This window comes from Symphalangus syndactylus, chromosome 19 (genome assembly GCF_028878055.3).
Source record: "Symphalangus syndactylus isolate Jambi chromosome 19, NHGRI_mSymSyn1-v2.1_pri, whole genome shotgun sequence".
NCBI lineage: Eukaryota > Metazoa > Chordata > Mammalia > Primates > Hylobatidae > Symphalangus > Symphalangus syndactylus.
Genome location: NC_072434.2, coordinates 47,776,041 through 47,802,446, shown reverse-complemented (window position 1 = coordinate 47,802,446; position 26,406 = coordinate 47,776,041). Strand labels below are relative to the sequence as shown.

The window sequence follows — 26,406 nt, the reverse complement described above, 5'->3', positions numbered from 1 at the left end:
CAGCCACGTGATAAGCAAGACCACATCTGCACTTACATTTCCTGAGAACAGGAGTCTAAACAGAAATGAGGGATGCCAAGGAGATGCAGAGAGAAGTGATACATCAAGGCCTGACTTGACAACATGCTGGTATCAGGGTTTCTTCAAAGTAGTGCCTCATTAAAGGGCTTGGAAATCCCAGGGCTGGGAGGGGACAACGAGGGCGTGAGATTCTAAACTGGCAGCATGGAGCAGTGGTCAACCCTCAGCTCAGGCTCTAGAGCTAGCTGCTCTGGGTTCAAATTGCAGCCTCTCCACCTGCTAGTAGGGTTATGCATATGGAATCATCATTTTTATAGGTCAAAATGGTCAAATATTGGCAATTTCAAATGCTTTAGCCTAACAGCTGCGTGGCCTTGGACAGGTTACTTAACTGCTTCGTGCCTCAGTTTCCCCTTATCATACCCACCCATAGGGTTGACATGAAAATTAAAAGAGGTGATATTTGTGAAGTGCTCAGTATAGCAAGTGCCTGACACATAGTAAGGGCTAGCGTGGTAAAGAAAAACAAACTAATGGAGGAATCAAGTATTTCTTTCTTCCTGCCCTCCTCCTGTTCCCTCCACAGCACTGTAGCTTGGCATAGAGTCGCTGGCCCATGTGGCCAGGGTGAGCTCTGACTTAGATGATGGGTGTACCAACTTGTGTTGGTGCTAGACTTGACTGTGTCAACCAGGACAGGACAGGATGGGGCAGGCTCATAAAACGTGCACCAGGCATGCACCACGTTGAAGAACCAGATCATGGACATGTCGGCCTCTCCCTCACTCCCTTCAGGGTCTCTGGGGGATGATAATGCCTTAGAAGCCAAAGCAACACAGGCAAAATGCACAGGCAGGAACCAGACAGAGCTGGGCAAGTGCCTGCCACTTTCTCACTGAATGACCCTGTGCAAGATCCCATGCCTCTTAATTAGCCTCAGATTCCTCATTTCAAGTAGAGCTGATGCTCAGTCCTCTAAGGTTCTCATAAGGACTAAGACAGACCAACATACAGGCATAGCATATAACACGGGGCCTAATATCCAGGATGCAGCATATAACACGGGCCTAATATCCAGGATGCAGCATATAACATGGGCCTAATATCCAGGATGCAGCATATAACACAGGGCCCAATATCCAGGATGCAGCATATAACACAGGGCCCAATATCCAGGATGCAGCATATAACACAGGGCCTAATATCCAGGATGCAGCATATAACACGGGGCGCCTAATATCCAGGATGCAGCATATAACACGGGGCCCAATATCCAGGATGCAGCATATAACACAGGGCCTAATATCCAGGATGCAGCATATAACACGGGGCCTAATATCCAGGATGCAGCATATAACACGGGCCTAATATCCAGGATGCAGCATATAACATGGGCCTAATATCCAGGATGCAGCATATAACACGGGGCCCAATATTCAGGATGCAGCATATAACACGGGGCCCAATATCCAGGATGCAGCATATAACACGGGGCCCAATATCCAGGATGCAGCATATAACACGGGGCCTAATATTCAGGATGCAGCATATAACACGGGGCCCAATATCCAGGATGCAGCATATAACACGGGGCCTAATATTCAGGATGCAGCATATAACACAGGGCCTAATATCCAGGATGCAGCATATAACATGGGACCTAATATTCAGGATGCAGCATATAACACAGGGCCTAATATCCAGGATGCAGCATATAACATGGGACCTAATATTCAGGATGCAGCATATAACACGGGGCCTAATATCCAGGATGCAGCATATAACACGGGGCCCAATATCCAGGATGCAGCATATAACACGGGCCTAATATCCAGGATGCAGCATATAACACGGGGCCCAATATCCAGGATGCAGCATATAACATGGGGCCTAATATCCAGGATGCAGCATATAATACGGGGCCCAATAACCAGGATGCAGCATATAACACGGGGCCCAATATCCAGGATGCAGCATATAACACAGGGCCTAATATCCAGGATGCAGCATATAACACGGGGCCTAATATCCAGGATGCAGCATATAACACAGGCCTAATATCCAGGATGCAGCATATAACATGGGCCTAATATCCAGGATGCAGCATATAACACGGGGCCTAATATCCAGGATGCAGCATATAACATGGGGCCCAATATCCAGGATGCAGCATATAACACGGGGCCTAATATTCAGGATGCAGCATATAACACAGGGCCTAATATCCAGGATGCAGCATATAACACGGGCCTAATATCCAGGATGCAGCATATAACACGGGGCCCAATATCCAGGATGCAGCATATAACACGGGGCCTAATATTCAGGATGCAGCATATAACACAGGGCCTAATATCCAGGATGCAGCATATAACACGGGGCCTAATATTCAGGATGCAGCATATAACACGGGGCCTAATATTCAGGATGCAGCATATAACACGGGGCCCAATATCCAGGATGTGCTCCATCAACAGCACTTCTTCTTTTCTCCCTCCATTTCGCATCTTTGCACTAACATCCATCTGAGCTCTTCTACTTCTCCCCCTTCACTTTGTTTTTACTGTATTTTTCTAATAAAATTAATGTATGTTTTTTGCTTAAAAAAAAGGAGGGAGCCGGGCGCGGTGGCTCACGCTTGTAATCCCAGCACTTTGGGAGGCTGAGGCGGGCGGATCACGAGGTCGGGAGATCGAGACCACGGTGAAACCCCGTCTCTACTAAAAATACAAAAAATTAGCCGGGCGTGGTGGCGGGCGCCTGTAGTCCCAGCTACTCAGAGAGGCTGAGGCAGGAGAATGGCGTGAACCCAGGAGGTGGAGCTTGCAGTGAGCCGAGATTGCGCCACTGCACTCCAGCCTGGGCAACAGAGCGAGACTCCGTCTCAAAAAAAAAAAAAAAAAAAAAGGAGGGGAGAATAAGAAAATTAAAACCACTCATAATGCCACCATAAATAAGTAGCTGTTAATATTTGATGATTTTTCTAAGAGCATGTGTATACACATGCATACCTATTGATATTTTGAACAAAACTGGTCCCATTCTATAGGTAAAGTTTTATATCCTGCTTTTTTCCCTGACCTTTTTTCCAGGTCATTAAAAAATTCAGCAACCTGATTGTCTAATATTCTGCTACTCAGGCAAATTGTGATTTATTTTCCTATTCTCCTATTATTGTATATTTATTTTCAGAATTTTGACACTTTAAATACTACTGGAATGAACATTCTTATTTGTAAACCACAACCTGCCTCTCACATTGTTTCTGGAAGATAGATTCATTCTCTAGATTCCTGAACAGAGGGATATATAAATATTTTCAGGGCTTTTAACAGGCTGCCAAACTGTTTTCCAAAAGGTTATACCAGAAAGACAAGTTATTCTGAATACAAGAGAGCGACTGTCTGCCCTAAACTGTATCACCAGGCTCTTTCTCAGCACTGAGCGTTATCGTTGTGACATAGTATCTGCCACATTTTGGCAGAACGTGGCCTTTCCTGGTGTTGGCTCCACTCACCTGAAGAGTGCTAGCTGTCTCACCAGCCGCTCTCTCTGCATGTTGTTGGCTGTGACTTCCCGACACAAACAGGTTTATTTTGGCAGAGTTCCCACTTCCTGCTTGTTTAGATTATGTCCTCAAGTGATACCAAAAAAGAGGAAGTGAGATTAAACACTCCTTCCTCTGTCCGAGAGTCACTGGGGTGTGCCTGACACCACATTGATGACTGCCACTGTGGCTGAGGCTCGCCTGAGGGCAACGAGAGGCTTCCTGCTTTGCACTTCAGCTCAGCAGAGAGGCCATGCCAGAGCCCTTGGGAGGAAACACTGACATTCGCTGGTTTTCTTTTCCTTCAAATCCACTAGCTTTGTGAATTAAATATTGACGCTGAGGTATATTTGGGAGGGAAACAAATCCTAAGGTGGATTCACATTTCTGAGATCAAAGAAAGGCACTGGAATGTATCGGTGTAACTTTAAAACACTGATAATGCCTTGGTAATAGGAACTTTTTGGCTTCAATAAGAAAATCCTATTTTCTCTTTAGGACAGGAACTCTGAAAATCACGTGCTGCGGAATGGAACTCAGCAATTCTCCCTCTCATCACCAGATCCAGACTTAGCTTCTGGGACAAACTTACCATTTTCCTGTTGTCCTGCTTGTTAATGCTGACCACAGACTCCTTTATTACAATGTGAGTGATTTCAGGGAAGTAAGAAAAATTGTTCCACTCTTCCCGGATCTTGTTTTTCTCCTCATCCTTCTTGTGTTTATTTTCCAGTTTTTTCCGCTTCAGTTTTTTTTCCTTCTCAACAGAAACAACCTGATAAGATACATAAAAGGGACAGGGTTAATTTGCTTTCTTCATGCTGCTGGCAAACCTACGCAGGGCCTAGGCCCAAGGAAGAGAAAGCCAGCTCATCAGGACCTGCAGAAGGATTGGGGGAGTTGGCACCTGCAGGGTTAGGACCAAAGAACTGGGTTATATCAGGGAATCCTGGGCTTTCCCATCTGGAGGAGACCTTAATGAGCACACTGTCTAAATGATACAATACGCAACGTGCACGGAAACTCAGAAAGGGAAATCGCTGCTCACTAGACATGCATCTACATTCAGGTCTCCTCACTTACAGACTACTACACAGGCTCTGACACAGACAGATAACATACTCTTCCCAGTTACCACTGGGCTGAACATGAGCTTTCTCCTTCTATCACCAATCGTCTTGACTTTATAACAGTACTCAAGTCAGGATTTTCCAGAGAAGACATGAATCTCATGCTTGAAATAATCTACACACTGAATCATATATATCTGCACAAGTGAAAATATTTTGTGTCGCATGAGCCCTGGAGACCAGAGATCTAGGTTAAGTTCCTGCCTCTGCCAATTACTTAACTAGTTACATCATCTCTTTGAGCCTCATTTTCCTTATTCATGAAATAGAGAGCTTACATCTTCACAGGGTTCCCTGAGATTAGACAAGTGCTAACTAACACAGTATAATACCTACTATATAGAAAGCCCTCAGTAAGTATCAAACATTATTGTTTTAGCATGAGAATAAAACAGGAGGAGAAAATGAGTCTCATATTTTATCCATTTATTTAATTTTTTGAGACAGTGTCTTGCTGTCACCCAGGCTACAGTGCAGTGGCAAGGTCACGGCTCACTGTAGCCTTGACCTCCCAGGCTCAGGCGATCCTCCCAACTCAGCCTCCCAAGTAGCTAGGACCACAGGCATGTGCCACCACATCCTGCTAATTTTTGTATATTTTGTAAAGACAGGGTTTCGCCATGTTGCCCAGGCTAGGCTCGAACTCGTAGGCTCAAGTGATCTGCCTGCCTCTGCCTCCCAAAGTGCTGGGGTTACAGGTGTGAGCCACTGCACCCACCCACATTTACTTTAATATTATTAATTACAGTAATAATAATTGTAACAGCTATAATAATTTATTCAACATTTATTATATTGCCAGGCTTTGTGCTAAATGCCATTTAGTTTCTTCACAACCTTATGAGTTAGACAGTAGGTACCTCCATTTAACAGATGAGTAATTTTTAGCTGCTGATAAAGGTGAAATAACTCTCCTAAGGCCATATAAGTCATGAAGCTAGGATCTGAACCACGTCTATGTGGGTCTAAAACCCCTGCTCTTAAGCCACTCTGCTCTATTTCTTCATCCAATAAATATCTCATAAAGAAGCTTCCATAAAGCAAAATCAATTAGTCAATTTCACGGAGCCAGAGGCCTAAGTCCAATTCTTAGCACAAATGCCTATTAGTTATGACCTTTGGCAAATTTCTTAACTTCTCTGTGCCTCTTTGTATTCATCTGTAAAATGGAGATAATAGCAAGACTTCCCTCAAAGGTTTTTTTATTTTTAGAAATAAATGAGTTAATACTTGTAAAATACTTAGAAAAGTACTTGGTACATGGTAAACACTCAGGAGCTATCTGCTATTGTTATTATACTACTACGTATTATACATGTTGTTATATTTCTCTACATAACTCATTAAATACTTATTTAGACCTTGTGCTTCAGGGATGAAATAAAAGATGAATGATACATGGTCTCCTAAATAAACTCAGCCTATGGGAGTGATGGACATGCAGACAGATGACTCCAGAAGGATAAACAGCACACGCTATGTGACACGGGAATGTTCTCTTTGATCGACTTCCAACAGCCACTTACATTTGGTTTATGCCTCCACTGGATTCCAAGATTCCCAGTCACCATCACTTCGTAGTAGAGAACGTTTCCACTGTCATTCGAATGAAACCAATTCATCTCATTTTCTGATGAAATCAGTAACATGGAAGTCTCAAATATTTCAGCACCGTAATGTTTTGTCAAAGTTTCCAAGGTAGCCAAGTATTTCACCTTCAGATCATGTGTGGACACGCTGCTGTCACAAATGGTCTTGTTGTTAAATTCCTTTAGGAAATCCTTGAAAACATTATTTATCCGCATCCTGGTGAGAAGGTTCCTCTGTCTGATGGACTTATTCAATGTTTCTGGAATATATCGCTTGTAGCTAAAAGAGAGTAGAAAAGTACATCTCTTTTTCATGTACAGGTTAGGAGAAAATGTTTAGAAACAAATCTAAGTCCATGAATCCACATGCTGCAAATGGGAAAGGGAGATCTATTCCCAGAGGACATTAGATGGAGTAAGCACTGAAGATGACCATCGTAAGGAGATGCAGGTGAATAGAAACTGGGAAAGAAAAGCACATGCTCCACAGATTTCACTGAAATGGGAATTGCTACAGGTAGTGCCCAATTTTCCGGGTCACCAAGGCAGGGCATCTACATTTTTGCTTGCTAGCTTCACCATTCTTGTGCACGTTAGTACTCACATCTACACACAGTTATTAGGATTGAGCATCAGTTAGAAAACGGTCTGCAAGGTGTTAGCAGCAATTATCTCTTCATATGATGAGAAATGCTTTGTATGTTCTATGTGCATGTCTGATTTATAACTTTTCTAAACAGATTACATTTTTTATTTTAAAAATGAGAAAGGCTGGGCGCGGTGGCTCATGCCTGTAATCCCAGCACTTTGGGAGGCCGAGGCAGGTGGGTCACCTGAGGTTGGGAGTGAGAGACCAGCTTGACCAACGTGGAGAAACCCGATCTCTACTAAAAATACAAAAGTAGCTGGGTATGGTGGCACATGCCTGTAATCCCAGCTACTCAGGTGGCTGAGGCAGGAGAATCGCTTGAACCTGGCAGGCAGAAGTTGCGGTGAGCCAAGATCACGCCATTGCACTTCAGCCTGGGCAACAAGAGCAAAACTCTGTCCCCCCACCGCCCCCGCAAAAAGAGAGAGAGAAAGAGAGAGAAAGACATACTAAAGCTAATTAATACCAAAGACTTAGTGGTTGCCATGTGAATATGAGTCAGATATATTATTTAAAAGATCAACAGGTAAGCTAAAAGATTAGTTACCTATCCAGGTGCTAGTGGGCGAGTATCTCTAACAAACAGAATCTCAACAAGCTGATATACTGCTAGAACAGGGGTCAATGTTAAGAAGAACGTGAGTAGCCATGAAACAAAGAACAAGTCCACCGGGGGCCAAACAAATGTGGAGACTGATTTGCTTGTTACTCCCAGGACTGAGACAGCACCTGACCCCGGGTCATCGCTGACGCATGGAGTGGCTTCAGAACAGTAGAAAATTGTGAAGTTTGGGATTTATCCTCAACAAATGTTATTTTTCTTTTAGATTAATGTAATAGAAGAACTGTCATTTTTCAATTTAGCTTATGAAAAAATAAAGAGGAAGTGCCCAAAGTGAAGGCCACAGAAAAAAGAGAAAGCAGCAGTTGAGCAGTATCGACTCGACCCCTGCGTCACTGAGGAGCGAGCTGTGATCTGCTCTAGACTCTGGTCAAGCGCAAGGAGAAACAAGCAGCAACCTAATGAGAAGACGCACGCCGCCTATCACAAACAATGCAGCTACGCTACGAAATCCCTTCTTCAAAATGAGACTGTCTTCATTTATAACCATCCTAATAGTCCACTGGTGAAACAAAAACTACTGGATGTCATAGATGGACAGAACTTAAATATTCCTTCACAGAGACTTGATCTCAAACGATATTTTTAAGTAAATGCAGTTTTCTTGAGATATTTAATAGTTAGTTGATCAATTCTCACATTAGAATTAACAGCTCTGTAGTGAACTACTGTAACACGTTCAGAGTTCAGGCTTGGGATGGTAGTAGCTGCTTATAGAACTATACTGAGAAGGATTTTTAAGATGGGTCCAAAACAAAAGGAAAAAAAATGCAGTGATAGATGACAATGTCCACCATGGGCAAGGAGGGGATGGAGAAGGCCTGGGGGTCACTAATTTTATTGGCATCCTCAGCTCAGAAATTTCACCCAAGCACAAATTTCTGAGATTAGCAGTCAACATCCAAAATCAAGACACAATTATAATTATGCTACGTATATGTAGTAAACATTCTAAATAAGATCTGGGTTTCATAGAGAGCAAAGGTCAGCCAAACCCTGGCAGTAATTAAGCTGAAACGTGTAAGAACATGTAGAAACACCACCATCCTCACAATCAATTCTTCAGCCAGTGGAAAGCTTTACCTGATGTCCTTGGGCAGTTCTGGCAACTGCATCTTCTTCATCATGGCATAGTGTGAGATGGCCAGGACAGCCATCCCCAGACACTCGTTCTCAATATCATGTCCATCCTGCTCAGTCTTGGGGTCACGAATAGGAGCCAGGCATTTCACCAAATCATACTGTCCCTAGGAGCAATGGGGAGAAACCATGAGAGTCCACCCGTTTTTGATCTTGAGAGGAAGGCTCCCTGCACAGGGAGGTGCCGCCTAGAAATGCAGCACAGCAACGAGACGAATCAGATCGACAGTTTCTCTAGCATCAGAGCTCTTTTCAACACAGTTGGGTGTGAAGGCGCTCAGGAGATGTTCTCCCACACTCATTCATTTAACAAACATTGACTGAGCACTATGCCAGGCGCTGGGGAACGGTACAGACATATGAAGTCCCTTCGCCATAGAAGTGATGCTGACAAACACTGTGTACTAGGCCTGGACTGTGCCAGAGCAAGGGAAGGTGATACTGGGCTGAGGTCTGATCATGCATTAATTCCACAAACGTGCTTAGATGGCCTTGTCTAGGAGCTGGGTGTACAGAGTTGATGGGGCTCTCCCTCCATTCTGGTGTAGCTCTAGAGAAAGGGGAACATTCCGCAGTGCATCATCACCAAATGTACATTTTCCCACATGTGCCGTTCGAGTTTCCCATGGTGAAATGTATCACCAAAACATACCCCCTCACTGATGGAGGTGCACAGCATTCTAAGAACTAATGGGAACTTTAAACACAAAAACTAAAACGGGGCTAACCAGCAGTGCCCAGCCTGGCTTTGTACAGAGTGAAAACGATAATTCCAGTGCCGGCTCCCACTGATTAGACCCAGCCTCAGTGCTGCCACACAGTGCTTGGTTCCTTTATTTAGTCCTCGTAACACCTTACGAGGTGGATGTTAACATCATCATCTCCAACAGATGAGGAATCTAAGGCACAAAACGGTAAATAGTCCCTATTCAGTCACTCCTTCATTTGGTAATTACTGAGAACTAATTATGGGCCAGATGTTATTCTAGGTGCTAGGGATACAGCAATAAACTAAACCACGTTCCTGATCTCCTGGAGATTCTACTCCAAGGAGAAAGAAAAGAATAAATGAATAAGAGTATCTAACGTCAGGTAGTTACAAAACCCCAAGTCAAGTAGAAGAACTGAGTACCCTGGAGGCCCAGGGCTTAGCAAGTGGTAGGCTGGGATTAAATCTAGACCTGACCAGGACCACTGTTCAATGCTGTGCTACAGCCACACTCGGTCTTCATCAACTGACTTAAAGTACACAGAACTCTAAAGTGTGAACTCTTTAGCCTTTCTCCAGCTTGGGGCAGGGCAGGCACAAAGCCTGGGAGAAGTGTTCCTGCATACGTGAGATGCTCTCCTTCCCTGAAGAACTTCAGATTAGTGATTTTTGGATGCAGGGCTCCCACTGCTCCCGTTTCTCTTCTTTTCACCATGGGATATCTTGTTTCTCTCAGGTGAGGAAAGGTCACTGACATTCCAAAAACTTCTGAGGAACAATGATCTATGCCAGTTACGTGTGACGAGCAAAGCAAAATCTGAAACTGTCCTGTTGGGCTGTGGTTTTTTTGTAAACATTCACTGTACAGCTACCTCAAGTCACTTATTCCTGAGCCTCCAAAAGGTCAATCTAATGCCATGCTTATTCTTCAAGTATGGCACACTCTTCCTTTACACCTCTGCTCCTGGGAAAGGTAAAGAATAAATCTCAGCGATGGATACACAAAACTGGGAAGCTGAATCCAAAAAGACCAATCTGAAAATGGCCAGTTCATTTTCTTTTTTTCTACACGGTATCTGCCTGGGGCTGTGCACCGTCCCCTTTGTCTGTTGTCTCTATGGCAGTTCTAAGGCATAGATGGAATGGAGATTATGGACAATTAGTAACTAAAGCCCTACAATGGGACGTAACTCTGACACAGATACAATGATACGTGTGTGATCTCACATATAATGGTATACTCTAAGGAAATTATAAACAGAACATGTACAGGAACATCTACGTATGCAGTTGTTCACAACAGACTATGAAGTAATAGCATAATAGGGAAAACGAGAAAAACAGAAAATGTCCAGGAACGGGTGACTAAGTTAAATAAATGGTAGCTTTTCCTCTGGACTCCAGCCTCATTACTCAATTTCCTACTTGAAATCTCCACTTGCATGCTTCACAGGCATCTCCGAAAAAGGACTCCTGATTTCTGCCCCTTCCCCACCCTCTTCCCCCAAAACCTTCCCTGTGTGGGGAATGACTCCATCATCCATCCGACATCACCCAAAACAGAAACCCAGCCATCATCTGATTCCTCAGATTCTCTCAGCTTCCACATCCAACTCAACAGCAAATCCTATCAATTCTATCTTCAAGATGAACGGCAGATCTACTCATTTTTCTCCACTGCCACTGTTGCTACACTAGGCCAAACCAGCATTTTCTCTCCCAGGATCATTGCTGCGGACTCTCAGCTTGTATGTTTGGAGTGTACTCTTGGACCCAGCACAATCTACTTTCCACATATAACAAGAATCATCATTGACTTGAAACATACATAAAATGAAGCCTTCCAAATGGCTTCCCACCACACTCAGGGTTAAAGCATAACCCCTTGCCAGCTCCTACAAGGCTCTGTGTATGCGATCTGCCCCCACCTGACTCTCCAGCCTCGTTCCCCATCACCCTCCTCTGGTCTGCAGCCACATGGCCTCTCCTCGCAGCTCTACTGGCCCTCAGGGCCTTCCCCCATTCTGTTCTCTCTACATCAGATCTTTTCAACTGAGGCTGAGGGGAGAGTCGGCAATATTGAAGACATTTTTGGTCATCATCGCTAAGGAGAGAGTGCTACTGGCATCTACTGGGTGGAGGGCAGGGATGCTGGTAAATACCCTACAACGCACAGGGCAGGCCATCACAGCAAAGAATCATCCAGCCCAAAAGGTCAGTAGTGCTGCTGCTGAGACACTCTACATGGAAGAAACACTCCCCCACCCCTCTCTTAGAATTGCAGATTCCTTTTTATTCTTCAGGATTCATTATACATGTTACCTCCTTAGAGAGACCTTCTCTGATCATATGATTTAAATTAGGTCTTCCCATTGAAACCCCCCTGTCCATATTCTCTATCGCAAGCTTCTGCTTTCACAGTAGTTTCCATAATTCCTTATGTATTATCTATGTATCATTTTATTTGCTTGTTTTCTAACTTGATGTACATCTGATGCATGCAGAGGCCATGTCTGTCTTGTTCACTCCAGCATCTCCAGCACCTTAGCAGGTACAAGTGCCTGAGGCAAATAGTACACAGACATCCAGTCAATATTTGCTGAATAAATGAATTGTTACAAAGTCATTAAAACAACGAAGATCAGTATTTTAATTGACATTTGAAGAACAATTAAAAAAATCAGATGAGTAAAAAACCAGTTTATAAAACAAAATGAACCATAAAATATTTTCAAAATTTATACAGTATCTAAATTTGCGTGTTAAAATCAGGAAGCATACTACCAAAAATCTTAGCAATCTCAGAGTAAATGTAATTTCAGATGATTCTAATTTCTCTTTTGGTTTTTTTCTAGCGTCTAATCTTTCTACCCTACCACCAGTGACAGAGTGGCCATCTCCTTCCTCCCCAAACATTACTATGGCTGCTGAGAAGTGTCTTCTTCAGCCCCATTGAATTACATCTTCTATCAAGTAGAGCTTCCCTCTGACCTCTGCACATAAGGCTATTGATACAGATGAAAAATAAAATGGTAGGAGGTGGGGGTAAAAGAAAGGAATAGGAAAGAAACGAAGCCCGAAAGCCCACAAGCTGGATAACCAGCCTCTTGGAATGCTGAAATGCTGCCTTTTTTCTCCCCACTTGGGGCAAGTCCAGGTGTGGCAAGAACTTACCCAGAACAGGCTTTAAAGCACTCTAGCACCACCAAGTTCAGCTGCACCAGGGGGTCTGAGCTCTACAATGCCTCTCCCACCCCACAGACTCCAACTTCTCCTGGGCCCAAACTTCCTACCTGAGCAAACAGATACTCCAGTGAGCTGGCATCAAGGAGAGGGGTTGCATCTGGAACCTTTTTTTTCTCGTAGCCATTTTTCTGCTTCTTTGGAGAATGACGCCACACTGACTGCTCATTGTCGTTGGTTCCATGCCAATTGGTGAAATAGAACCTGGAAGGCAGGAAAATGAATGCCAATTGTGGCAAAGGGGACCTAGATGTGGGCAGGGTGTCCTGGCTCACCAACAGTGGTCAGTGCCAGAGGCTGAAGTGCCCTGAGAAGCAGGCAGACGACCCTGCCCCTTGCAGCCCCTCACCATCTCTTTCCTTCTTACTAGCACTGTGTGAGAAGTGTCCCATCAGCACCTCCTCTATGACTCAGGGAGCTAAAGTGACTTCCCAAAGATCACAAAGACAGCTCCTCTGACTTCTCACTATGCTTCCAGAATAGGGAAACACCTGCTGACTGGAACTCCATGCTGACCACAGCTCCCTGCACGCTTACCATCAGCCACACTGCTAAGCCCATTCTACCTCGAATCCAAGACTGATTTGATTGACATTTTAACGTTCCTGCAATTTAGTTTCATCACGCAATCAAGATACACAGCTTATGTGGCAATGTTTCCTACTTCCCAGATTGCTGCTGTTAAACTGATGGTGTATCTTACATGCTGAATAGGATTTTAAAAGACAGCTACCCAAACACCACCACAAGCGTCATGAAACGAGTTAACAAGCACTTTATATATATTATGTTATTTAATCTTCACATCAACTCTACAAAGTAGGTTTCATTCATTTTACAGATGAGGAAAACTGAGATTCCAAGAGGCTAGGTAACCTAAAACTACAAAAGCCTGTTCTCTTAACTACTACAGTTGACCCTTGAACAACATGGGTTTGAACCACAGAAGTCCATTCATACACAGATTTTTTTTTTCCAGTAAGTATATTGAAAATTTTTTTGGAGATTGGCAACAGTTTGAAAAAACTGATGAACTGTGTAGCACAGAAATATTTTTTTTAATTTCAGAAAAAGGTACATCACGAATACATAAGATATATACAGGTTACCGGCTGGGCGCGGTGGCTCACGCCTGTAATCCCAGCACTTTGGGAGGCCGAGGCGGGCGGATCACGAGGTCAGGAGATCGAGACCATCCTGGCTAACAAGGTGAAACCCTGTCTCTACTAAAACTACAATACAAAAAAATTAGCTGGGCGTTGTGGCAGGCGCCTGTAGTCCCAGCTACTCGGGAGGCTGAGGCAGGAGAATGGCTTGAACCTGGGAGGCGGAGCTTGCAGTGAGACGAGATCATGCCACTGAACTCCAGCCTGGGCGGCAAAGCGAAACTCCGACTCAAAAAAAAAAAAAAAAAGTGTAAAGATATATACAGGTTACCAGTCTATTTATGTGTTAATTGTTTACGTTATTGGTAAGGCTTCCAGTCAACAGTGGGCTATTATTAGTAGCTATGCTTTGGAGGGTCAAAGTTATATATGGATTGTCAATTGCACAGGGGGTTGGTGCCCCTAACCCTACCTTGCATATGTAACTCCCTCTGTCACCTGTAAGAAAAACACAGTGAGTTCTGGAATGTGTGGAAGTGACTAAGAGAAGTGACTGAGCCAAGCCAGCCCAGGCCATCTGTAGGCTACAGACTCAGCTGGTACCTAGGTCTCTTTCCCTTGACTTGCCCATGAACTAATGAGAAAAGAACTATGTCATGGAGAAGCAATAAATACAACTCCCTCTTTCCCTGCAAAAAGCTGCTGCTACACTTCGACATCTGTCACTGTGCTATGTTTGCAGAGCCTAAGACAAGCCAGGCCCTGAGTTAGGGCCTGGGATGCGGAGGGCTCTCAGGCATGTTTCTCGCACTCTGTGAATTCCTGTCTCTGGGAGCAATCGGTCAGGTCCAGCAGCAACTATCCAGCAACATACAATGGGGCACGTATCATAAGCAGGACTACACTGTGACTTTCATAGGCCCTAAACACTTTTGCCTTCCTCCATAAAAAATATTACACGTTATATTTCTCAACTATGTGTTCTGATTTTAAGTGAAATTAGACATTTTATGGTCCCCTAACAAGTGTGTGCTCTAGGCACTGTGCTTAAAGGATAAGTTGTCCTTGGACATATGACAGTCTCTGGCGAGGTGCCAAGGAGAGAGACAGGTCGCCCTCCATTGCCAGGGGAGGTGGCAGGAGGGGAAAAAGCACCAAGGAAGGGAAGCTGGAACAGAATAATTAAATGCCAGGCTATAGAGCCTGGACCATACAAAGCAGGCAGAGCAAAGAACGAAAGCCAAGCACATATGAGGCACGCTCTCCCGGGAGGGAAGCCCCCATGGAAGACAGAAACGGAAGCAGCAGAGAGAAGCAGATGCCTGTGGCATTATTTGAGCAATGCCGTGAGCTGTGCGCGGAAGCAAAGGCTGCAGCTGTCCTGCTCACCACTGAATTCCAGTGCCTGGTCCCTAACAGCTACTGAACACATGCTTGATAGATAAACAAAAGATGAATAAACTCAGGGAGTAGCAATTAACATGAAAAGGATAAACAAAGAAGTTACTTTAAAGGTAAAAACCAACATTTTTATAATCTTCAATGATTCTATACAGCCCATCCTCCCTGTGATTTATGAAAGTGACTGAGAATTTGACTGTGGGCTTTGGTGTCTCTCTCACACACAGAAAGAATCACACATCTACAGAGCCACGGGCAGCACGAGCCACGTCAGGTCCCTGAAGCTGCTGGACCATTCCCTTACCCTCCGCTGGTGACAGTGGAAAGCTACGGCTATCAGCTGGCAGGGAGGCTGCCAATCATGCTGTACCCAGGCCTGGCACTGCTCTTCAAGGGTAGAACAGAACACATGCCCAGGAGAACTTAGCCATGATCCTCTCCCTGGGACAAGCAGGAAGGAAGGAGTGAACCAGCTACAGAGGTTCAAAGAGGGGTTCTGACAGAATGGCCAACAGGAGGGGTAAATGCTGTTTGATGGCAGAGGAAGGCAGTGATAAGAGAATGAGAAGTAGGTACAATATGGAAAGTTTCCCGAGATAAGGAAAGAAAAGGGTCCCGAGGATGGAGGGTGTTGTCCAAGAGAGAAGAATCTCTGGTGAGGTGCCAAGGGGAGAGACAGCTCGCCCTCCACTGCCAGGGGAGGTGGCAGGAGGGGAAAAGGCAGATGTTCCCTGAGCCAGCAGAGCCACGGCCTTCTTCTTCCACATCCTACTGAGTCTCTCTGAGAAACAGGCCTCGGACCTGGTAGAGATGAGGGCCCAACAAACTCCCTCTGGGCAGAACGCAATCTTCAATCTGGTCTGAACAAGGATATTCTTCCAGGCTGCTGAGAGCCCTGTGGGACCATCTTTGTCTTGGAAGCCTTTAGGTCAGATACTCAGACAGCACTAGGCTGAGGAGACCAAACATAATGTGTAGCTTCTCCACTGGAACAAAGGCTAAAGGTAAACAGAAGATCAGGGAGCCTAAAATAAGGCCGGCAGCTTCCTCCTTAATAAGATGTCAGAAATATTAAAAAAACTTTAAATCCGTGACTACCAGAATCAGTACCCTCCTTATCACCCATAAGACCAAGCTTCAAGACACACTGAAGACATTCCACACACCTTTTTAAAATTAATTATCAAGGTGCTCATCAAACCTAGCACACAAAAATTCCAGATACTATAGCATGCCAATGGAAAAAAAATTAAAAATGACATTAATAAATGATAGAATGATACCTGCCTATATTCCTTTTCAAAATGACGTGGAGGAACAAAGCAGGAAGAAAGGAGAAAGAAAAAAAGATAAATAGACATCAATCAAGCTACACATTGCAAGTTTTTGAGAAAATTATTTACAGATAACTGCATATTTTAAATTTATATGCAGATATTATACACAACAAATTCTCTTTAGGCTTCGACAAAATGTTTTAATGGACAGTGAAATTCAACTGTTTAAAAAAGCAAGAAAATATTTTTTGAAAAGGAATATGGAATATGGTTGTCTTATGCTAAGATATATTATAAAACAACAACTATCAAAAGCATTATCTAAAAACAGAAAACGATAACTGAAATACAAGAATATTTCCTAAAGTAGAGCTGGTATTCCACTGAAATAATCACCAATATTTATTTTCATTTACACCTCCTTTAGTGGTGAGAATATGAGGTTTCAAAATTTTTGTAGTTTGTCATCAGGTAAATGTTTTAGCTTAGGGTGGTATTTTTTTTTTTTCCAAGTTCAAAGAGCCTGTGGTAACAAAGCAATATCCTGTTGAAGCACAGTATCGGGTACAGAGTCAAGGTGCTAAAAGTGAAGCAACCCTGCACTTCCAGGCAGCTAATAGAAAGAGGGAATAGGCAAAGACAGCCTTTAATAGCCAGGCATTCAGACAACCCAGACTAGTGCCTCAAAGAGAATTATAAAGCTAATAAGACAATTCACTAGATGTAATTTTTGGGTTAACTCTCTTCCCTTTTCTAGGTATTAGTTTTTCCGCTGAAAAAAATGAAAGAGTTGAATTCGGTAACTTAGGTCTTTTCCAAGTCCTAAAAGCTACCATTCTAGACTCTGAGCTGAGTACAGAAACCTAGAGGGAAAGAATTAGAACCCAGGGACATACCCCTTCCAGACTTCAAACTGCAACAACCCATTTCAATGCTGATCACACAGCCAATCCCCAGGCCACAAAAAGCAAGATTACATGTGGAAAAACAAAGCCAATAGCCAGAAGGTTCAGCTGGGACCTGAAATCTCCACGGCACACAGCTTTCCTCTCCAGGTGAGACTTTGGTTAAGCATAGAAAGAAGAGGAAAAAGTCAGCCCTAGGATGATTATCAAAGAAAGTTAGATCTGGTTCAGTGTCCACTGACAAAAACATCCCAGTCATTGTGTAATGGTGACAGCTCCACCAAATTCTCCCAAAAATAGTAGCTATGATACTGTGAAGAGTCTCTGAGATTTCAGACGGCTTTTCTAGCAAATCCTGCATTCTATTAGCATCTGAGCTAATCTACTGATTTAATACCTATGTAAGTTAACCTGCTTTTCAAAAAGGATCCACCCTATTTATAATCTCCACTGCTAAACACATATTAACTTCTGCTTAGCAAGTATGTAACTAACATATTTTCCATTCTAGTTACTGAACAAATATGTTGACAAACTCAGGAGACTGCGGCTATTGAAGTACTGACTGTCTGTGTCACCTGTGACATTTCACAAAGTCTGCAATATGGGAGAAACGGCAGGTGCCCATCAGAAGAAAAATTACAGCTCAAGGAGTAGTCAAAACATCCACTCCCAGAGAGCAAGGCCAACCTAGAATTTCTAGTTAACACTTCAGGCAATGTTTCTCAAGCTTTTTAGTTGCAACTTTTAGTAAGAAAAATATTTTATATCATGACCTTTATATATAGTATATATATATATCTCAAAAGTTTAAAAAGTATATTCTTAGATTATATATATATGCTGATAGTATCATCTCCTGTTTCTTTTTCTTAAATTCACTAAATTAAATTGAATTCATAACTGTGAATCCACTAAATTAAATTCATAACTATGATTACCCATTTGAAAAACTCTGCTGTAGGACACTAATTCTACTCAAAATATCCTCTGCATTACCAAGATTTCTTTTCTAAAATGTGGCAGAGGAAGGTGATCAAACTCATCTTGAATTGTATTCCAAATACTGAAGAAGTCCTTTCTCATATCAAGCAAATACAAAAGTTACCAATTACAAAAATGACTACAATACTTCTTGGTAAGTGACTCAGGGCCCCAGGCTGACCACTGTCCCTCAGTGCAGAGGGAGCCAGGCAGGTACCAGGTCAGTACTTCCCATACCTCATCCGGTAGTGGAGCCGGAGGGACATCTTGTCATCAACGGTGATGGTGCGATTTGGAGCATACCAGAGCTTGGTGTTCTCGTCATACAGGGCAAAGAGGTTGTGACAAAGAGGAGAGATACCTGAGGAAAAGTAAAAAAACACACCAGAAAATTAAGGCAGATACATTTGGCCATCTGTTTCTAAACCCAATATATGCAAAGATAAGGAACTCTCTCATCCACAAAGAATCTGGGTCACTCATATCCTCTTAGGGCAAACAGACTTCCAACCAGGTTCGGTCAGGCTGTTTTGATCATAATCATCAAGAACTATGACTCCCCAGAAATGTGCAATGTAGCTTCTGGCAAACCAAATTTAGATCATTTAAAAATAAAACTCTGATGATATTTCTCATTACAGGTATCCGTGACAGAGTCTTATCAAATCCAGCTTTAAAAAAACCCCTATCTGAGAGGTTCACAGATCCTGCCTGATGTGCACTTTGCTAATCAGAAACACTCTGGGAGTTGGGGAAATCTTCCATCTGTTTCCTACAGAAAGCACTTAAACAATTCTAACACGCTTGTGATTACATATCAAACATGCAAACAAATTCCTGGCAGTAGTATGCAAAATGCATATTAGAATAAATAATAACCAAAGCGATTTTTGTCAGTGATTAAAATCTATTACCATTAATAATAAATATACTTCTTAAGTACTCTGTATGATTATCACAAATATTTTTTATTTAGTAGCCAACTAGCAAGAAGATATATGGCTTCACAAAGCTGGCCCAACAGTGCTCCCCTGCCTCTCCACTCCACCAGTTGCCTCCGTCAATAAGAGAATGATGGGAAAGACCAGGGAGATTATGAAGTCACTCACTTCTACGCCCATGATTAAAATTTTATGAACCTGTAACATAGGCAGGTTGGGAGGAGAATGACTGCCAATAATCAGCTATTACTGATATTTTCATAAGCAGCCAGGCCTCAAACTAAGATAAGGTAAACTTAAATGCCAAAAACCTGGGAGAATATGAGGTAATAGGCACTTATTTCCCAAATCGGACATCTGCAGTGAGACTGACACTGACAGGGCCCCCTCCCTGGCCCAGCACACCCAGGCCGGGACTCTCTCCAACGCAGACACTGAGTTAAGAAGCTACAGATACCTTGGCAGCTATCTAGTGCTCTCCTGAACACCTCAACTTTTAGTAACACATGCTTCTCAAGAAATGTGAACAGTTACCCTTCAGAAGTTACAGTCTTTCTTATTAAGCCGAGAATATGGAATTAAACTGTAAAGGGAAGTTTTCCTTGGGAACATAGGCAAATGGCTTTTGGATTCAGTATTATTAGGACAAATAATTCAAATATGCTATAGATTTTCATTCATAAAGTGGCTTTTGTGGACTGGGCTGGAAACCCAGCCTTTCTTTATGCAAATCCACATTTGAATGTGCACCAACACTTACATATCTGAAGTGCAACTTATTTTAATCATGGAACTGTCTGTAATTCTAACACAGGTCTGATTCTAACAGTATTACTACCCATAAACAGAAAGATCAAAGACGTATCTCTTTACATAAAAGTATTGAGTAGTAAAACAATAATACTAACACTTACTGAGGGCTAAGTGTCAGGCATCAGGCTAACAGACTCTAAATTTATTATCTTGGCTGGGCACAGTGGCTCAGGCCTATAATATTCTCAGCACTGTGGGAGGCCCAGGCGGGCAGATCGCTTGAAGTCAGGAGTTCGAGACCAGCCTGGCCAACATGGTGAAGCCCCGCAGCCGGGTGTGGTGGTGTGCACCTGTAATCCCAGCTACTCCGGAGGCTGAGGCAGGAGAATCACTTGAACCTGGGAGGCGAAGGTAGCAGTGAGCCAAGATTGTGCCACTGCACTCCCGGGTGACAGAGAAAGACTCTGTCTCAAACAAACAAATAAATAAATAACTGAATTATTTTTTGGCTGAGTGTGGTGGCTCACACCTGTAATCCCAAAACTTCGGGAGGCTAAAGCAGGAGGATCACTTGAGGTCAAGAGTTCGACACCAGCCTGGGCAACATATCAAGACCTCCATAAATAATAAAAATGAGCCAGGCATGGTGGCACATGCCTGTAATCATAGTTACTTGGGAGGCTAAGACTGGAGGACCTTTTGAGCCCAGGAGGTCACAGTTATAGTGAGCTATGATGGAACCACTGCACTCCAGTCTAGGGGACAGAGCAAGACCCCATCTCTAAAAAATATTAAAATTTTAAATTAAAAAAAATGTATTACCCTTTAATCCTCCTGATATCTAATGAGGTAAATACTGTTTTGACCATTTTGCAGATGAAGAATCTGTGGTCTTCTGAGATTTAGTAGGATTCAAGGTTACTCATCTAGTAAAATGCAGAGCTGAGAATCAAACCAAGACACAGCTACTGAGGGGGTGAAGCAATGAGAACTAAAAGAACAAAACTTTACCCCACAGAGGTGAAAAACAGGAAAGAAAACAATACTGCCCTCAAACATCACTTTCTGTAGTAACAGTGAGAGCTACAAGAACCTGTGGCATTCAGTATGTATTTCTGAAATTGATGAGTTGCTGCAACATTCTGTTGAGCCAGTTACAGAAGAGACACCACTCATTTTCTATAAGGTAGGCCGGAAACCGACACCCCAAACTGGCTGACCCTAAGCCCAGAGTTATAGGAGGTCCAGAGACTGTGTCCATCCTCAGACTCACAGGCTCTCTCCTCTCATCTCTTCCCCAGCAGCTCCTTGGTCCCTCATTAACGGCAGCCCAATGACTCTGCAAAAATGACCCTTGCTTACAAACTGCGTGAGGTTTATACCTGCTGTGCTGATGGCAAGAAGCCTGATGAAGAGAATAAACAATATAAACCAAGTCTCAAGGGGAAAGGGAGAAAACAAAAAAACAAAGCCTTAAAAAAATACTTTAGAAGCACTGATTTACATCCAGGTGTTCTGATAATTACAAACACACTTGAAGCTGCTGTCTGAAGATGGTTATTTGTACACGTTGCGGCCTAGTCAAAATAACTTCATAATATTACTGGATTTTTCCCACTAATAATCTATACACCTCAGCCCATTTTATTCTGTGTCAGGTTTAGTCAGTAAGAGCCTACTACGCTCTTCCCTATACCATGAGCCTCTCCCCTTTTCCTGAAACTCTGGTGTGTGAAGATTTTAGGCAGAAAGACAAATATCAGAAAGAAGGTAGGTTTTCTAAACAAGCTGTATTACTAACAAGATAAGCAATTCTTAAAATAACCATCCTATCCCCTCAGAGTTGTTCTGAGGGTTAAAGGTGGGATGAGTAAAGTAGGGATCAGGCTGTATGGCATCATAAATGGCTACTTCATCATCATAAAACGAGTTGATCGAACCTTTTTAAAACAGCTTTGAGATACAATTTACATATTATAAAATTCACCAATTTTTAAGTATACAATTCAACAGAGTCTAGTGTATTTACTGAGTTGTACAACCATCACCACAATCCAAGTGGATTAGATCTGTGATTTAACTTTTAATTTCTATGATTTAACTTGTCATTTAAAATTAGGCAAGCAAAAACTGCCAATGCCCTCAAGTTCAAAGGATGAAAGGGACTTTGGTTTCCCACCTTCTGAGGGCAACAGGCTAACTTTAAGACAACTCTCACTTGAAAGCAGAAAAAAAAGCTTGTGTTGTTGAGAGCCTCGTCCTTTTCACAACTTGGGAACTTGACTAAGCCACAAAGCAACACTCAGCTTCTCACTTCAATTCAGCACCATGCATGGGAGGGCAGTCATGGCAGCAGAAGGAGGGGTCAAACTTTTTAGGAGAAGTTTCAAATAATTATTAAGATATTGAGATATGCTACTTGCTGAGCAGGGACTTAGTCCCAGGTGCTTTACGTAGCACCTCATCTAGTGCTGGTATTATTCCAATTGTACAGATGTGGGGAAATGAGAACTGAGCCTGGATCCACAGAAGCGTCATCCCCTGGTATCTTATAGTTCATTAGTGACAGAGCAGAAAGAAGCCACTCTGCAGATGAAGAAAGTGAAAAGCGAAACCCTCAGAATTAGAATCGCTGGCCTAAGGTCACATGCAAGTGGCAGTGGCAGTGGCAGAGGCAGGGAGGAACCTCTGACTCCAGAGTCCACAACTCTTTCTGCTCAGCAGCGCTACAAGGGGCAGAGACCCCCAGATCTTCTTCTGAACTAGTGTGCTGGTGAAACCCCCAGCCCTGGGCAGCTGCCAGTACTCACGGCATGCCTGTGCAGCCTTGATGCACAGTTCCTCTGCTGTGTACTCTCCACTGCCCAGCCGGAGGGGCTCCCTGTCCGACAGATAGAAGATCACTTCCACCCCTGGCTCAGGGGCCTCCAGGTTCACCTCAGTCTTCTTGGAGCTCCTCATTTTAGCACAGAAAGCCATGGCATTGCAGTCCTCTTTTATATTTAGATACTGTTGTGGAAGGAAAACAAGACTATGTGGTCACTCTATGTGCTCAAAGTTCTTATGGCAAAAGGGAGTGTTCTGAAGGTAAAAAAGCAGAAACATTTGGTGTTGGTATTGGATACGTACCCCTCCCCTGCCCCTTCCCTTCCTGGAAACCAAACGTGAGATCTTATAACAGATGAAACCATGGAAAATAATTAATTATGCATACAAATTAATGAATTGTAATTTATTAATTATGCATTTTTGAAAATATGGTCAGACCATATTTTCAAAAATCAGAATAATTTTAGACATGGCCTGAATTTATTTTCTCCATTTGCACCCAAGTTGTAATTGAAAAATGTAGCCCATTCTGGAACAAACGATGTTAAAGTACTGATTATTAGTTACTAATTCTGCTGCTGTTTCTATTGGAATCACATAAGCTTTGAACAGACTTATGGCCAGAATCAGCGTCTTAATTTCATGTCCATCTCCCGCGAAAAAGCAAGCATGCATGGTGAGGGCATGAACCATATCTTATCTCCACATCCCCACCTGAGACACTGAAAACAAAATGATGACCAATTCATGTTCATAAGTCACATGGAAGGGCCATAACAATTAATGAATGGAGCCTGGTTCCTGTCACCCCAGGAGGAGCAGCAGGACCTTGACGCAGCAGCAGGAGGGCAGGAGGAAGCCTTTCTTTGGAACAGTTAGAAAACCCTGGTGAGAAGCTTGTAAGTAAGTAATTCACATAAGCACCCTCCAAAGGGAGAGCAACTAGGGCCAAAGAACCAACCTCAGCAACTTAGCCTTGGGCAAAGCCAGAAAGGAGGAAAGACGAGGGAAAGCCCTACATATTCTTTCTTCTTCTTGCCCAATATCAATGGGCTACAAACTAATTTGCTGACCCCACACTCCTACTACTTTCTTCCTGTCTGCCAAGCCAACCTTCACTTAAACCCCTAAAGTAATTTCTCCGTAACACACATCAGATCCTCCAAGGGCTTCCCATTATCTACAGAGCAATTCTGAGACTCTGAAACAGAGCCCCGCACCATCATCTGGCCAGCCAGCCTTCCTCGCCTTATCTTCTGTCACTCTGAGCTTCTTGCTTCATGCTTGAAACCCACAAGGCTGTCAGTGTTACCGTATCCTCCCCTACCCAATGCTGCTTCTCACCCTCCTGCCTTCACTCACACTGATTCCTCTACAGGAATATCTTTCTATCTTATCCCTTGCATGGCAAACTTCACCTTTCTTTAGAATTCAGCTCAGATATCGCCTCCTGCAGAAAGCCATCTCTGAACCTCCATCCCATTCCCTAAGACCCTCGCTTCTTGCTCCTAAACTTATCCCACTGCACTAGCCACAGGAAATTTAAGCATCTTACGCATATGCTGTGAGTTCCTTAAGAACTGAGTCATTTTTCTCTATATCCGTAAGAAGCACAGAGGCTTACACATAATGGGTGCTTGCAGAATGACCCAAGGAGGCTCCTCCAAACAAGAAAAGTCATACAGGGCAGACAGCAGTAACAGTTCTCTTCACCAAATTCATTTGCTTGGTCTATTAGCTCCCCTGGTGAGGAGAGATTCTGAAAAAAGGGACATTAACCAGATATGCTTCAATGCTACAAACTGAGAGGTATTCAATTTTAACTGTTCAATTTCCAAATAAATCTGAAGACCAGAATCTTCTGGAAACCAGCCTGAAATAGTCAGTTCATAATGAACCTTGAAATTCAGATCAACAAGCAATACCACTTGAAAACCCAGCACTGAACCCCAACCCCATCCCACATTGAAAAATTGTGATGGAAAACAGAGTAGCTAAAAGCCTGCTTCATAATGTAAGATAAACCTTTGTCCTTGAGAGTCTTTATAGATGTGACAGGGGAAGAATCCAAAGACAGTGTTGTACCCTTTAACTCTAAGGAAATAAACAGGCAAATGCATGTAATTATATATTCACAAGATGTCACATTGTTTGAAATAAGAAAAAATCGGCCAGGCGCAGCGGCTCACGCCTGTAATCCCAGCATTTTGGGAGGCTGAGGCGGGCAGATCACGAGGTCAAGAGATCAAGACCAGCCTGACCAACATGGCGAAACCCCGTGTCTACTAAAAATAGAAAAATTAGCTGGGCGTGGTGGCACGCACCTGTAATCTCACCTACTCAGGAGGCTGAGGCAGGAGAATTGCTTGAACCTGGGAAAGCGGAGGTTGCGGTGAGCCGAGATCGCACCACTGCACTCCAGCCTGGTGACGGAGCAAGACTCCGTCTCAAAAAAAAAAAAAAAGAAATAAGAAAAAATCCAAATGACAATGTCCAGTAGGAGAGGACTCACTAAACAAAACAGGCAGGACTACTATGTGGCTGTCAAAAGGATAACATAAAGCCGTATGTGAATCAACACAGAAAGATGCACAGGACATTCTGCAAAATGAAAAAAGCATAATATGGATAGTATGATCATGCATATGCACAACATGTATAATATGATTATGCACATGCATACTAAAATCTGGAAGAACATACAATAAATCCTTAACAGTGGTGAACATCTGGGAGAGATTATAAGGGAAGTTTAACTTTTACTCTGTACCTCCTATACTTTTGTACTTGAGATATTTTTTTAACCAGCATACTCAACATTGGGAATGAATAAATACATCAATTTTAAAAAATTAAAGGCAATAGCACCAATAGCCCTACAGCCTCAAAAACACGGTCTCATCAATTTTTTTAAAGCCAGATATTTTCCTTTTTTAAAAATATGCAAATCTACATACCTGCATTTATTCAGCTGTCCAGTGTTCCCCAAGAAGCAGACTGGATTTTCTTCTCTACTTTCCAAAGATACTTCAGAGAAGCGCTAAAGACAAAAATAAATAAATAAATCAGTGGCAGAGGTAATTGCATCTGAAAATAAGAGGGCATTTTCATTAAGGACGCAGCCCAAACCGTAAGCAGGCAAGAAAAAGCATTTGGGAGGAAGAAGGAAAAAAACAAAACAAACAAAAATGGCCTAGGACATCAAGAGGACAGAGAGACATCTTAGGGTGCAAACATCAAAGAGGATACTAACTTCACCACATCAAGAAAGGAAGCCAGGGATTTTTGCTTCCTGACATGGAGTGTCCTGTCCAATGTAAATGAAGATTGTGTGCTTTTTCCATCAACAGCCCCTCTCCTGATTCTGTGAACAATAGTTTAGGACATCCAAAAACGTGCACTTTAATTTCTCATTCCTTCTAGAATTACCCTCCCCCAACCTTGTCTACACACACACACACACACACACACACACACACAGCTTTGTATTATTTTAACAGCTTTCCTTATTGCTTCTCACAAATTCCTTAACAGTAGAATCAAATTATTTTTGCAAATAA

The 26,406-nt window shown here is 43.0% G+C and overlaps 1 protein-coding gene across 13 annotated transcripts in view; it reads right to left on the bottom strand.

Annotated features, from left to right (window-relative positions):
• JAK1 (Janus kinase 1) overlaps window positions 1–26,406 on the bottom strand; it is a 246,230-nt gene that overhangs the window by 28,579 nt on the left and 191,245 nt on the right. For 12 of the 13 annotated variants that reach the window (XM_055234908.2, XM_055234907.2, XM_055234913.2 and 9 more), the window contains 7 exons: window positions 25,804–25,886; window positions 22,828–23,026; window positions 18,561–18,684; window positions 12,701–12,854; window positions 8,642–8,805; window positions 6,225–6,567; window positions 4,161–4,343 (listed from right to left, as the gene is read on the bottom strand). In XM_055234908.2, coding sequence (XP_055090883.1) covers window positions 4,161–4,343; window positions 6,225–6,567; window positions 8,642–8,805; window positions 12,701–12,854; window positions 18,561–18,684; window positions 22,828–23,026; window positions 25,804–25,809 — 1,173 coding nt within the window. In that variant the 5' untranslated portion in view covers window positions 25,810–25,886. The remainder of the gene's footprint in view (window positions 1–4,160; window positions 4,344–6,224; window positions 6,568–8,641; window positions 8,806–12,700; window positions 12,855–18,560; window positions 18,685–22,827; window positions 23,027–25,803; window positions 25,887–26,406) is intronic. The other variant, XM_063613297.1, reaches the window with a different exon arrangement.